The sequence below is a fragment of the Lissotriton helveticus genome, chromosome 12 (genome assembly GCF_964261635.1).
Source record: "Lissotriton helveticus chromosome 12, aLisHel1.1, whole genome shotgun sequence".
Classification (NCBI taxonomy): Eukaryota; Metazoa; Chordata; class Amphibia; order Caudata; family Salamandridae; genus Lissotriton; species Lissotriton helveticus.
The window spans coordinates 809,801,725-809,817,518 of NC_136073.1; the positions used below are offsets into that span (position 1 = coordinate 809,801,725).

The following is a 15,794-nucleotide window of genomic DNA, read 5'->3' on the forward strand; positions in this document are numbered from 1 at the left end:
AGAAACACCTGCCCCCTAAAGACACCAGGTGTGAAGTGTGCCCAGAAACACCTGCCCCCTAGAGACACCAGGTGCGAAGTGTGCCCAGAAACACCTGCCCCCTAGAGACACCAGATGTGAAGTGTGCCCAGAACCACCTGTCTCCTGAGACACCAGGTGTGAAGTGTGCCCAGAAACACCTGCCCCCTAGAGACACCAGGTGTGAAGTGTGCTCAGAAACACCTGTCTTCTGAGACACCAGGTACGAAGTGTGCCCAGAAACACCTGCCCCTCTGAGAGACCAGGTGTGAAGCGTGCTCAGAAACACCTGTCTCCTGAGACACCAGGTGTGAAGCGTGCTCAGAAACACCTGTCTCCTGAGACACCAGGTGTGAGGTGTGCCCAGAAACACCTGTCTCCTGAGACACCAGGTGTGAAGTGTGCCCAGAAACACCTGCCCCCTAAAGACACCAGGTGTGAAGTGTGCCCAGAAACACCTGCCCCCTAGAGACACCAGGTGCGAAGTGTGCCCAGAAACACCTGCCCCCTAGAGACACCAGATGTGAAGTGTGCCCAGAACCACCTGTCTCCTGAGACACCAGGTGTGAAGTGTGCCCAGAAACACCTGTCTCACGAGACACCAGGTGCGAAGTGTGCCCAGAAACACCTGCCCCCTAGAGACACCAGATGTGAAGTGTACCCAGAAACACCTGCCTCCTGAGACACCAGGTGTGAAGTATGCTCAGAAACACCTGTCTCCTGAGACACCAGGTGTGAAGTGTGCTCAGAAACACCTGTCTCCTGAGACACCAGGTGTGAAGTGTGCTCAGAAACACCGGTCTCCTGAGACACCAGGTGTGAAGTGTGCCCAGAAACACCTGCCCCCCCGAGACACGAGGTGTGAAGTGCGCCCAGAAACACCTGCCCCCCCCAGAGACACCAGGTGTGAAGTGTGCCCAGAAACACCTGCCCCCTAGAGACACCAGGTGTGAAGTGTGCCTAGAAACACCTGTCTCCTGAGACACCAGGTGTGAAGTGTGCCTAGAAACACCTGTCTCACGAGACACCAGGTGTGAAGTGTGCTCAGAAACACCTGTCTCCTGAGACACCAGGTGTGAAGTGTGCCCAGAAACAGCTGTCTCACGAGACACCAGGTGTGAAGTGTGCTCAGAAACACCTGTCTCCTGAGACACCAGGTGCGAAGAGTGCTCAGAAACACCTGTCTCCTGAGACACCAGGTGTGAAGTGTGCCCAGACACACCTGCCCCCCCAGAGACACCATGTGTGAAGTGTGCCCAGAAACACCTGCCCCCTAGAGACACCAGGTGTGAAGTGTGCCTCCTGAGACACCAGGTGTGAAGTATGCCCAGACACACCTGCCCCCCCAGAGACACCAGGTGTGAAGTGTGCCCAGAAGCACCTGCCCCCCCCAGAGACACCAGGTGTGAAGTGTGCTCAGAAACACCTGCCTCCTGAGACACCAGATGTGAAGTGTGCCCAGAAACACCTGCCCCCTAGAGACACCAGGTGTGAAGAGTGTTCAGAAACAGCTGTCTCTTGAGACACCAGGTGTGAAGTGTGCCCAGAAACACCTGCCCCCTAGAGACACCAGGTGTGAAGTGTGCCCAGAAACACCTGCCCCCTAGAGACACCAGGTGTGAAGTGTGCCCAGAAACACCTGCCTCCTAGAGACACCAGGTGTGAAGTGTGCTCAGAAACACCTGTCTCCTGAGACACCAGGTGTGAAGTGTGTCCAGAAACACCTGCCCCCTAGAGACACCAGGTGCGAAGTGTGCCCAGAAACACCTGTCCCCTGAGACACCAGGTGTGAAGTGTGCTCAGAAACACCTGTCCCCTGAGACACCAGGTGCGAAGTGTGCTCAGAAACACCTGTCTCCTGAGACACCAGGTGTGAAGTGTGCCCAGAAACACCTGCCTCCTAGAGACACCAGGTGCGAAGTGTGCTCAGATACACCTGCCTCCTGAGACACCAGGTGGAAGTGTGCCCAGAAACACCTGTCTCATGAGACACCAGGTGTGAAGTGTGCTCAGAAACACCTGTCTCCTGAGACACCAGGTGTGAAGTATGCCCAGGCACACCTGCCCCCCTAGAGACACCAGGTGCGAAGTGTGCTCAGAAACACCTGTCTCTTGAGACACCAGGATTGAAGAGTGCTCAGAAACACCTGTCTCCTGAGACACCAGGTGTGAAGTGTGCCCAGAAACACCTGCCCCCTAGAGACACCAGGTGTGAAGTGTGCCCAGAAACACCTGCCTCCTGAGACACCAGGTGTGAAGTGTGCTCAGAAACACCTGTCTCTTGAGACACCAGGTGTGAAGTGTGCCCAGAAACACCTGCCTCCTAGAGACACCAGGTACGAAGTGCGCTCAGAAACACCTGTCTCCTGAGACACCAGGTGGAAGTGTGCTCAGAAACATCTGCCTCCTGAGACACCAGGTGGAAGTGTGCCCAGAAACACCTGCCCCCTAGAGACACCAGGTGTGAAGTGTGCCCAGAAACACCTGCCTCCTGAGACACCAGGTGTGAAGTGTGCTCAGAAACACCTGCCCCCTAGAGACACCAGGTGCGAAGTGTGCTCAGAAACACCTGTCTCTTGAGACACCAGGTGTGAAGAGTGCTCAGAAACACCTGTCTCCTGAGACACCAGGTGTGAAGTGTGCCCAGAAACACCTGCCCCCTAGAGACACCAGGTGTGAAGTGTGCCCAGAAACACCTGCCTCCTGAGACACCAGGTGTGAAGTGTGCTCAGAAACACCTGTCTCTTGAGACACCAGGTGAGAAGTGTGCTCAGAAACACCTGTCTCCTGAGACACCAGGTGAGAAGTGTGCCCAGAAACACCTGCCCCCCCAGAGACAACAGGTGTGAAGTGCGCCCAGAAACACCTGTCTCCTGAGACACCAAGTTTGAAGTGTGCCCAGAAACACTTGCCCCCTAGAGACACCAGGTGCGAAGTGTGCCCAGAAACACCTGTCTCCTGAGACACCAGGTGTGAAGTGTGCCCAGAAACACTTGCCCCCTAGAGACACCAGGTGCGAAGTGTGCCCAGAAACACCTGCCTCCTGAGACACCAGGTGCGAAGTGTGCTCAGAAACACCTGCCCCCTAGAGACACCAGGTGCGAAGTGTGCTCATAAACACCTGCCCCCTAGAGACACCAGGTGTGAAGTGTGCCCAGAAACACCTGCCCCCTAGAGACACCAGGTGCGAAGTGTGCTCAGAAACACCTGTCTTCTGAGACACCAGGTGTGAAGTGTGCCCAGAAACACCTGTCCCCTAGAGACACCAGGTGTGAAGTGTGCCCAGAAACACCTGCCCCCTAGAGACACCAGGTGCGAAGTGTGCTCAGAAACACCTGTCTTCTGAGACACCAGGTGTGAAGTGTGCCCAGAAACACCTGTCTCTTGAGACACCAGGTGTGAAGTGTGCCCAGAAACACCTGCCCCCTAGAGACACCAGGTGCGAAGTGTGCTCAGAAACACCTGTCTTCTGAGACACCAGGTGTGAAGTGTGCCCAAAAACACATGTCTCCTGAGACACCAGGTGTGAAGTGTGCTCAGAAACACCTGTCTCCTGAGACACCAGGTGTGAAGTGTGCTCAGAAACACCTGTCTCTTGAGACACCAGGTGTGAAGTGCGTCCAGAAACACCTGTCTCCTGAGACACCAGGTGTGAAGTGTGCCCAGAAACACCTGCCCCCTAGAGACACCAGGTGTGAAGTGTGCCCAGAAACACCTGCCCCCCCAGAGACACCAGGTGTGAAGAGTGTTCAGAAACACCTGCCCCCTAGAGACACCAGGTGTGAAGTGTGCCCAGAAACACCTGCCTCCTGAGACACCAGGTGTGAAGAGTGTTCAGAAACACCTGTCTCTTGAGACACCAGGTGTGAAGTGTGCCCAGAAACACCTGCCCCCTAGAGACACCAGGTGCGAAGTGTGCTCAGAAACACCTGTCTCTTGAGACACCAGGTGTGAAGTGCGCCCAGAAACACCTGTCTCCTGAGACACCAGGTGTGAAGTGTGCCCAGAAACACCTGCCCCCCTGAGACACCAGGTGCGAAGTGTGCCCAGAAACACCTGTCTCTTGAGACACCAGGTGTGAAGTGCGCCCAGAAACACCTGTCTCTTGAGACACCAGGTGTGAAGTGTGCTCAGAAACACCTGCCTCCTGAGACACCAGGTCTGAAGTGTGCCCAGAAACACCTGTCTCCTGAGACGCCAGGTGTGAAGTGTGCCCAGAAACACCTGCCTCCTGAGACACCAGGTGTAAAGTGTGCCCAGAAACACCTGCCCCCTGAGACACCAGGTGTGAAGTGTGCCCAGAAACACCTGCCTCCCGAGACACCAGGTGTAAAGTGTGCCCAGAAACACCTGCCCCCTGAGACACCAGGTGTGAAGTGTGCTCAGAAACACCTGCCTCCTGAGACACCAGATGTGAAGTGTGCCCAGAAACACCTGCCCCCTGAGACACCAGGTGTGAAGTGTGCCCAGAAACACCTGCCCCCTAGAGACACCAGGTGTGAAGTGTGCCCAGAAACACCTGCCCCCTAGAGACACCAGGTGTGAAGTGTGCCCAGAAACACCTGCCCCCTAGAGGCACCAGGTGTGAAGTGTGCCCTGAAACACCTGCCCCCTAGAGACACCAGGTGTGAAGTGTGCCCAGAAACACCTGCCCCCTAGAGACACCAGGTGTGAAATGTGCCCAGAAACACCTGCCCCCCCAGAGACACCAGGTGAGAAGTGTGCCCAGAAACACCTGCCCCCCTAGAGACACCAGGTGTGAAGTGCGCCCAGAAACACCTGTCTACTGAGACACCAGGTGTGAAGTGTGCCCAGAAACACCTGCCCCCCCGAGACACCAGGTGTGAAGTGTGCCCAGAAACACCTGCCCCCTAGAGACACCAGGTGTGAAGTGTGCCCAGAAACACCTGCCCCCCCAGAGACACCAGGTGTGAAGTGTGCCCAGAAACACCTGCCCCCTAGAGACACCAGGTGTGAAGTGTGCCCAGAAACACCTGCCCCCTAGAGACACCAGGTGTGAAGTGTGCCCAGAAACACCTGCCCCCCCAGAGACACCAGGTGTGAAGAGTGTTCAGAAACACCTGCCTCTTGAGACACCGGGTGTGAAGTGCGCCCAGAAACACCTGTCTACTGAGACACCAGGTGTGAAGTGTGCCCAGAAACACCTGCCCCCCCGAGACACCAGGTGCGAAGTGTGCCCAGAAACACCTGCCCCCTAGAGACACCAGGTGTGAAGTGTGCTCAGAAACACCTGTCTCTTGAGACACCAGGTGTGAAGAGTGCTCAGAAACACCTGTCTCTTGAGCCACCAGGTGTGAAGTGCGCCCAGAAACACCTGTCTCTTGAGACACCAGGTGTGAAGTGTGCCCAGAAACACCTGTCTCTTGAGACACCAGGTGTGAAGTGTGCCCAGAAACACCTGTCTCTTGAGCCACCAGGTGTGAAGTGCGCCCAGAAACACCTGTCTCTTGAGACACCAAGTGTGAAGTGTGCCCAGAAACACCTGTCTCTTGAGACACCAGGTGTGAAGTGTGCCCAGAAACACCTGTCTCTTGAGACACCAGGTGTGAAGTGCGCCCAGAAACACCTGTCTCTTGAGACACCAGGTGTGAAGTGTGCCCAGAAACGCCTGCCCCCCCGAGACACCAGGTGCGAAGTGTGCCCAGAAACACCTGCCCCCTAGAGACACCAGGTGTGAAGTGTGCTCAGAAACACCTGTCTCTTGAGACACCAGGTGTGAAGAGTGCTCAGAAACACCTGTCTCTTGAGCCACCAGGTGTGAAGTGCGCCCAGAAACACCTGCCCCCCCGAGAAACCAGGTGCGAAGTGTGCCCAGAAACACCTGCCCCCGAAAGACACCAGGGGTGAAGTGTGCCCAGAAACACCTGCCCTTCGAGACAGAATGTGTCAAGTGTGCCTAGAAACAACTTCCCCCGAAACACCTGGTGTGAAGTGTGCCCAGAAACACCTGCCCTTCGAGACAGAATGTGTCAAGTGTGCCTAGAAACAACTTCCCCCGAAACACCAGGTGTGAAGTGTGCCCAGAAACACCTGCCCCCGAGAGACACCAGGGGTGAAGTGTGCCCAGAAACACCTGTCTCTTGAGACACCAGGTGTGAAGTGTGCCCAGAAACGCCTGTCTCTTGAGACACCAGGTGTGAAGTGTGCCCAGAAACACCTGCCCCCTAGAGACACCAGGTGCGAAGTGTGCTCAGAAACACCTGTCTCTTGAGACACCAGGTGCGAAGTGTGCTCAGAAACACCTGTCTCTTGAGACACCAGGTGTGAAGAGTGCTCAGAAACACCTGTCTCTTGAGACACCAGGTGTGAAGTGCGCCCAGAAACACCTGCCCCCGAGAGACACCAGGGGTGAAGTGTGCCCAGAAATACCTGCCCTTCGAGACAGAATGTGTCAAGTGTGCCTAGAAACAACTTCCCCCAAAACACCAGGTGTGAAGTGTGCCCAGAAACACCTGCCCCCGAGAGACACCAGGGGTGAAGTGTGCCCAGAAACACCTGCCCTTCGAGACAGAATGTGTCAAGTGTGCCTAGAAACAACTTCCCCGAAACACCAGGTGTGAAGTGTGCCCAGAAACACCTGCCCTTCGAGACAGAATGTGTGAAGTGTGCCTAAAAACAACTTCCCCCGAAACACCAGGTGTGAAGTGCGCCCAGAAACACCTACCCCCCCCCTGAGACACCAGGTGTGAAGTGCGCCTAAAAACAACTTCCCCCGAAACACCAGGTGTGAAGTGTGCCCAGAAACACCTGTCTCTTGAGACACCAGGTGTGAAGTGTGCCCAGAAACACCTGCCCCCTAGAGACACCAGGTGCGAAGTGTGCTCAGAAACACCTGTCTCTTGAGACACCAGGTGTGAAGTGTGCCCAGAAACACCTGCCCCCGAGAGACACCAGGGGTGAAGTGTGCTCAGAAACACCTGCCCTTCGAGACAGAATGTGTCAAGTGTGCCTAGAAACAACTTCCCCCGAAACACCAGGTGTGAAGTGTGCCCAGAAACACCTGCCCCCGAGAGACACCAGGTGTGAAGAGTGTTCAGAAACACCTGCCTCTTGAGACACCAGGTGTGAAGTGTGCCCAGAAACGCCTGCCCCCCCCCCGAGACACCAGGTGCGAAGTGTGCTCAGAAACACCTGTCTCTTGAGACACCAGGTGTGAAGTGTGCCCAGAAACACCTGCCCCCTAGAGACACCAGGTGCGAAGTGTGCTCAGAAACACCTGTCTCTTGAGACACCAGGTGTGAAGAGTGCTCAGAAACACCTGTCTCTTGAGACACCATGTGTGAAGTGCGCCCAGAAACACCTGTCTCTTGAGACACCAGGTGTGAAGTGCGCCCAGAAACACCTGTCTCCTGAGACACCAGGTGTGAAGTGTGCCCAGACACACCTGCCCCCTAGAGACACCAGGTGTGAAGTGCGCCCAGAAACACCTGTCTCCTGAGACACCAGGTGTGAAGTGTGCCCAGACACACCTGCCCCCTAGAGACACCAGGTGTGAAGTGTGCCCAGAAATACCTGCCCCCCCAGAGACACCAGGTGTGAAGTGTGCCCAGAAACACCTGTCTCCTGAGACACCAGGTGTGAAGTGTGCCCAGAAATACCTGCCCCCCCAGAGACACCAGGTGTGAAGTGTACCCAGAAACACCTGCCCTTCGAGACAGAATGTGTCAAGTGTGCCCAGAAACAACTTCCCCCGAAACACCAGGTGTGAAGTGTGCTCAGAAACACCTGTCTCCTGAGACACCAGGTGTGAAGTGTGCCCAGAAATACCTGCCCCCCCAGAGACACCAGGTGTGAAGTGTGCCCAGAAACACCTGCCCTTCGAGACAGAATGTGTCAAGTGTGCCTAGAAACAACTTCCCCCGAAACACCAGGTGTGAAGTGTGCCCAGAAACACCTGCCCCCGAGAGACACCAGGGGTGAAGTGTGCTCCGAAACACCTGTCTCCTGAGACACCAGGTGTGAAGTGTGCCCAGAAACACCTGCCCCCTAGAGACACCAGGTGTGAAAAAGATGTTCACTGGATGCAGCACCGTGCCAGGTTCTATATATGTGTTAGCTGGTCGCATTTCAGCTGCTGATTGCCCTAACTGGGCCTATGGGGACTGAAAACCCAGACAACAACAGACTAGACATTAACAAACTGCTATGGTTCTTTAATCTGGCCTACTTCTTAGCAGCATTCCACAAAGATCGTCTGTAGGAACCTCAGGGATTATGACAGTGCAGAAACATCTCTGAGTACAAACCTCAGAGATCACAACCCCCAGAAACACCTGTTTGTTAAGACATCAAGGAAGAAGGCGGTCCGGAAACACCTGTCTGTAGCTCCAGCTGTGACATAAAGAGATGCATGGTCTATATTGTGTGCACTTTGCTGACTTCCTTTCCCATCAACCTCTTGTGTTGCGACTTTAACGTGCTCCTATTGACCTAGCCTCTATTTGCAACTCCTCCCTTGCAATCATCCCCTATATGATCACTTTGCTGGCCCTCTCCTCCCGGGAACCTTATGGTCCATGTGAAAACACAACCTGAAAATAAATATTTAAAAAAATCATAGACTCCAAAACATAGACTATTAAACTATCCACAATAAATATCCCCACAAAAATACTGAATAACCCTTGGCCAACACTAACATCTAATTACTGGAGTTGGAGTGGTCATTAATTTACATTTCCAATAGGAAGCTTGTTTGACTGCAGTTAGAAATGAAACATACTTCGAAATGTTAGTAGAGAGATATTTGTGTAAGACCAGAATTTTGACAATATTTATTTTGGAGTCTTTGGGGACTATTCACCAAGGTAAACCCATCATGAGTAAATCTACATCTGTAAGTGTAGTCTTACATTTTTGAGTAACTTTACTACTTTTAGCTATTTATCATTTACAAGTTAAAGATACCCAAAAGTGTAAACTTATGTTTCCTCATCCCCCTGAAACATGTGGTACAGTCAGTAAAACATCATATTCAGCTGTACAATTACTATTAGTAGTAACTTAACCATATTTGACATTAATCAAGCTTTGCAACGACCTATGGAATTGGGGCAGAGGTTTCCATATGATAAGGTGTAGTTACATTTTGAAAAGTTTGTTAGAGTTAAAAAAAAAATATTTAAAATATTTGTAAGTTGAATGATAATGCAAATTCATTTAATATACATATTTTAAATATCGATAATTAAAAAAAAATGCTATAGCCTAAATACTTTTTAAATTATAAATAGAATTAATTTAAGTGTATTAAATTAAAATTATTTAAAACAAGCAGAGCTATTTCTCTTCATCCAAGAGACTTGTCATTTTCTTGACATGTCACACATTCTCCCTCCAATCTCCCACCCGAATCATGACGATGCTGCTGATTCACATATGCATTTTTAGTGTAGGAGGTAGTACATGAGTACTCCTTTACCTACTCATACAAGCCCTTGATATTTTGGGGCTAATTCACAGATTCCCTATTATTAAAAATTCAATGAGGATACAGTTGTTTCTTTTTGTACTAGGTGTGTATGAATATTCCTTAATAATCACATTTTAAGGCCATTTTAGATGTTTTGAAGCCAATTCACAAAGGCATATATTAATAAGTAAAAGAGTTTAACATAAGTACTATTTTATATACTCATACAAAATGGTTTCTGATTGGACCACTATGTGTTAAAACCTCAAACAGGGATTCAAATTATTCAACTGTTCCTACATATCCCAATGCTTATGTGTTTCCTCGAATCCTTCCCCTTGTAGCACATAATCTAATAATGTACGGGCCTCCCTTAATAGCATCCTTTTTTAATGTACTCCGACCGGTTGCGAAGGGCTTAGTTGTTGTGAATAACAACATTGGCCATTGGGAAGAGGAGGTGAGATGTAGGAACGTAAGAAAGCACGCTGGTAAAGCCATTATTCCAAAGATAATGCCCACTCCTTCAATGATCAGTGCTATTATAAAGTGTATTGAAAAAATGAATAGTTGTACATTCCCCACAAAATGCACGATCAAAGTTGCCTGACTACCAGCATTTTACTAGGTGTTAAAGTCCTTAGATTTCCTTGGGCTACAGCATTAGGTTTAGCTTTTCCTTTATGTTTTTCTTTGATAGAGATAGCTTGAGGGTGAAATTTCAGGATAGCCTGAGGGTGAAAGGTCAATATATACAGCATCTTGCTTTTAAGGATTGGTGGATTCCAAGGGAAATCCATGCCTACCCAAGGGTATGGACATAAAGAAGGAAATGGGGGTCACATGACCAGCAAATGACTTACCACCATGTGGTTAATGGAGACCCAGCAGTCCTCTGGGAAGTCCTGCAGCATTGGGACCAGGAACTGCAGGCAGCCGTCCCAGTGACACAGCAGCAGCATCATGCCAATCAAGTTAAAGATCCGCACCACCGCGCTGGCGAGGTCGTAGGTCATGTGGAAAATCTAGCCAATGTGAAAAGGAAGGAGAAGAAAGAGGCCAAAAAAAGGTTAGTAAATGGATGCCAAAGGATAAAGATGGATTTAATGTAGTCCCTATGTGGTAAGAGACACTATCTAACTGACCAACCGGACTGGTCTTCTGGTTCTTATCTGTAGACATATACTGGCAGATGCATCAAGGTAGCCTTTTGCTATTCCTAAATAGCGATTTTTAAGGAATCGCTATTTAGGAATAGCAAATGCCTATGCATGTAGGAATCGCTATTAAAATAGCGATTCCTAAACATTCCTTAATTGCTACTTGCAAATTGCTAGTCGCAATTAACTAATGCTGTACCATTCATTCCTATGGGCTACAGGCCCATAGGAATGAATTGGAGATCGCATGAGCAATTTGCGAGTACCAGTAGGTACTCACAAATTGCTCATGCAATTTCAAGGGTGCAAGGGTTTGCACCCCTGAAACTAATCTCTGCACATATGCTGCACACACATGCCCTAAGGGCATGTGTGTGCGTAACATGAAACTTTGAAAAATGCACAAAAGTGCTTTTTTCGAAGTTTTAGCAAATTACCATGAAGATCAACTTCATGGTAATTTGCTACTCCTATTAGCGAATTCGCTATTTTTTTTACTTTCATGCATTGCATTTAAGGAATCTCAATTTGGGATTTCTTAAATGCAATCGCAATTTAAGGAATCTCAATTTAGAGATTCCTTAAATTGCGATTTTTGCATTTGGTATGATGCATCCCAAATGCAAAAATACCGGTCGCAAAGGGGCAGATTCTGAGAATCTGCCCATTTGCGACCGGTATTTACTTTGAGGCATATGCCAGATAATGAGGTAGAATGTACCTAATTGGATCAGGTGGCCGCAGGTGGTGATCAAAGGCACACATTTTTGAGGCCCAAGACTCCATCAGACATTAACGTAGAGCAAGAGTGAGAAATGTGGAGAGAGAATGTAGAGAAATATAGGAAAACACTGACAAAGATAGAAAGTAGAAATGAAAAACAACTGCAAGAATGAGCTAAAGAGACTGGAAGATTAGAGTGATGGGGGAAAGACATATGAGGTGGAATCAGACTTGGCAGCCCTGGGTATTCAACAGCCTCGGCTTTCAGCAACACCGGCATCAGCCTCCTACGAGAATTATTTGACTCCTGCACTTAGTAGTTTACAAATTAGACACTGCTTGCTGTCATTGTCTCAAGGGAAAGGAGCAAGCTGTGTGGGTTAATTTGTAAGTAACATAAGCTTGATTTTTAACAGAAGGAAACGACCAGATGGAATGGGCCTTTGGCTTTTCCAAATTTTTAGGAAATTGAGCATGATGGATGAGTCTTGTAGCTACAGAGAAATGGGTATATTGGAAGAGTACACAGTTCACAGGACGATAGTGGCAGAAAGGCGAGTAAAGGTCCTCTAACACTGAGGGATTTCCAAACTAGATGTGTCATGGGGTTCTAGTCTTCAGCAAAGGACAGATAGGGCCTATCTGCAGAGGAATTGGTCTGACCGGATTGGTTGGGTCTTATGTTGGAGTTGGGGGTCCATCTGCAGAGCAATGGAGATAAGAAATTGGTCTGCTGTGCTCCTGCAAGTGAGATAAACAGGACAAATGGGTGTGGCGGCGCTACTGTGTAAGGCCGGGTGATATGACCCTTTGACCTGTATCTTTTTGGAAATGGGCAAGCCAGGTAGACCTAACCTTCCCTAGTGTGGTTCAGACTTGTTCAAATTCTATGTTTCTGTCTTACATGGGAAAAATGTCCTTTCAAACAACAAAACCAATCATAGAAAATACTGCTAGCGGCAAAGAATGTATGTGCCGTACTGCTATGGATACACACCTCTTCCCACTGATGGATGTACCGGATCAACCGAGAGAGCCGCAGCAGCCTCAGCAGGCTAAGGATTTTGGTGAAGCGCACAATGCGCAGGGCCCGCGCGGTCTTGTAGACCTCTGAGTCCACCGGCGTCTCCAGGTCTACGATGAGGAAGATGTAGTCCACAGGAATGGAGGACACAAAGTCCACGAGGAACCAGCTGCGCAAGTACTTCATCTTGATAGTGTGCGGCTCCAGAATGATCTCGGTGTTGTCCTCCACCACGATGCCCGTCCGGAAGTTCAGGACCAGGTCGGCCAAGAAGAAGGTGTCAGAGAGGACATTGAAGACGATCCAGGGTGGGGTGTTCTCGTCTTTGAAGAAGGTGATTCCCACGGGGAGGATAATCAGGTTGCCCACCATCAGAAGCAGCATGATGAGATCCCAGTAAAACCTGCAGGAAGCCGGGGCGGGTGAAAGGGGGGCAGGAAGAGAGGTCCAGAAAGAGGGACAGGAAGGGATTCAAGGAAGGGAGAGAGGGAGGTGGAAAGAGAAGGCACAAGAACAAGAGAAGTAAGTGAAAGGAACTGGATAAAATGGAGACTACGAGTTTTATGTCTACTTCTTTAGCTCCACACATAACTCATCACGCCACCTATAGGCTGACTTTACTCTACATATATAGGCAAGAGTTCCAAAGAGGCTTGTACCGCTGACTGGCCGCTGCTCCTCTGCAGTGGCATAGGAGTGTCGCCACACTCTAAAAGAATTTTATTATCATTTTATTTTTTTCTGACAGGCGATGCTGCCAACTCAAGTGCTGTGCGGGCCGGGCATCCTGTGTGACAGCGAGCAGGGGGAGGAGGAGTAGTTGGGCACTGTAAGTGCCCATGACGGTTATGCCGGCTGTCTTAGGCCAGCCAACAGTCATGTGCACTTTGATTTCTCCAACCCAGCTTTATTGTACCGCCCGGTGGAGAAACGCCTAAGGCTACCAGTCACTTACTGAGCATCAAATCAGGCCGCTCAGACCAGTCATGGTGCTGCTCTCATGCTGAGAGCAGTGTCTGGATTGGGTGGGAGTGGCCCATGGACTTCATCATACTTCTTCTCCGAGGCAGCAGGCAGCGGGAGCAGCAGCGTGAGGTAAGTGTTTTTTTAATTATTATTATTCATAGCCCTTACGCTGAATGGGGCACCCACGGTTGCAAGGACCTGTGTTATGCCCCTGACCACGCCCCTCCACGCACAGCCCCTCTCAGGCCTTGCAAAAGGACTAACTTGTCACAAAATGTTGCAATTTTATACAGGCAAGTCCGCAGAGTGAAGGACTCCATTCGCAGCGTTGGATATGTCGCCGATAAAAAGGCTACGGTAGCCCGGATGGAGAGAAAATTAACTGGGCCGAGAAAAATAAAACTACAAATTTCCTCTGAGAGGAAAGCGTGACCTTTTACGTACGTATATTTAATTATATACAGTAACACTATCGTCCGCCAATATCATCTACTGATGCAAATGTTATGACTTTAATTTAATTTCCTGGACCTTGACACAAAATTAAATTAGACATGAAAAGCCTTCCTGGAAGGATACTTCTACAATATCAGCTTATCTTTCTAACCATGTGTGTTTCAGGATCCATCATTTTATTGTGAAGCCGCAGAAACCAACATCCGAGCACATCTTCTCATCAGCTGCTTGTCTGTGGCACTGAAGTGCCTTACACCTGTATCCTAGCACTTAAACATGATTTTCAAGGCTTTGACTTGACCCTGGGGCAGCATGAATGCTATAAAAATAACATAAAGCCCATAGACAATTCTGTTTGTTGTATGTGTGCTGCAGGATCCATAAAACAATATAACATACTTATGATAGATACAGCATAAAAGCATATAATAAAACAACTTGAAAGGCCATCCCTAGACCCCAGAAAGTGCTGCACTGACATACTAATATGGGATTTGGTGTTCTACAAATGCCAGTCGCAATAAAAAAACAATAACAAAACATGGCATACAAGACATATATCATAAAACATTATATAGTACTTATGATAACATAAGCACATATAATAATAAAACAACAACACATATGCCTTCTCCCTTATTAGAAACTTTACTGAAGTGTACTCATGCTGCTAATGAGCTGTAGTTGGGATAAAAGCAGTAAGGTTTATATTTAGTATTAGAAAGTGGCTACAGCAGTCGACCTCCAAGCTGGGAAACTAGGTGTGAGCCTCGGCAGGGACGCTCGACATCCTGTGATGTGAAAACTTGCTGAGTAACTACAGGACCCACAAGGAGGAAGACGATTGCACAAATGGGGTTTAACAAACTGATATTTATAGTAACTGAGGAAATGGTGCTTCCACTGGTGGTACTGACACAGTTGGTAAGTAGCCACAAGTTTTTATTTATTTATCGAGTTTTATATAGTGCGAACTTGACCCGAGACTGATGAAAAATGAACAAAAGGTCACTGAGTTACCAAAGGTCACTGATAGTGGCTCGGCAGCAGCCCAAGGTGAAATACTTAGTCTGAGTGTGATAATTGTATACTGACTACATTTTTATAGTCAAAATAGTACAATACTTTGTATATTGTCTTTGTTAATATCTGCTTAAGTTGGTAGTGGCTACGGTGCTCAAGGATAAGTAGTGCTTAATTTTTAAAACAACAAATGCCAGGCCCTTCTCAAAAGACCACTGCAGCTTGCACCACCCATTGCCCCACCCAGCACTGCCAGGGCCAGTATCAACTCAGCTACTAACCACTACACTTGTGTGTGATAATTCGGACTATTCCAGGTCAGGCAAAACTTAAAAATGGCCTGGATGGCTGCTACTTTTTAATGTATATTGAATTATGAAACTCTTGACGATGTGCTTACCTGATAAATAGATAAATACTGGCACCAAGTGGTGGACTGTCATAAGTGTCAGCGCAAAGGATTAAGTACTGGTGCTGAGCCCTGGCAAACACTAGCTCAAATTAAGTAGCAGGGATAAAATCACTGGTGCTCATGTAAAGCTCTCTGATACCTTTGGGTCGAGTGTGTGCTACATAAAATAAAAAGATTTAAAAAATGACATGCACCCCAGCATAAATCTTTACTGAGTACCATGAATAAATGTAGCAAGAAAGGAAGATTTGTATTGGATGCACAGATATACACAGGCAAGACTGTCAGTTATCGGTATTTACTATCGGTTCAACATGCATAACTGCAAGTTGGAAATGGAGATGTCTCCCTAAAATATCGAGGTAGGAAGCTCAATGGCATACAATATCGAAATGTAAGTAAGTATAGATGTTCTACACTTAACTCCACATATATGTACCTTGCAGATATATATATCTTCAAGGTACATAGATGTCAAGCTAAGAATAGTAAATCTATACTTGCTCTATTTGAACATACTTTTTGATATTTTGTCCCTCAATATTCTGTTCACAATAGTATCTGAGGATTCCATGCCTC

At 48.7% G+C, this 15,794-nt stretch overlaps 1 protein-coding gene across 1 annotated transcript in view; it reads right to left on the bottom strand.

Moving 5' to 3' along the window:
• The window catches only part of HCN3 (hyperpolarization activated cyclic nucleotide gated potassium channel 3), a 243,194-nt gene that overhangs the window by 117,168 nt on the left and 110,232 nt on the right, over positions 1-15,794 (bottom strand). Inside the window, exons 2-3 of the mRNA XM_078669532.1 lie at positions 12,332-12,761; positions 10,315-10,476 (exon numbers count right to left, since the gene is read on the bottom strand). Of these exons, the coding sequence (XP_078525658.1) occupies positions 10,315-10,476; positions 12,332-12,761 (592 nt within the window). The remainder of the gene's footprint in view (positions 1-10,314; positions 10,477-12,331; positions 12,762-15,794) is intronic.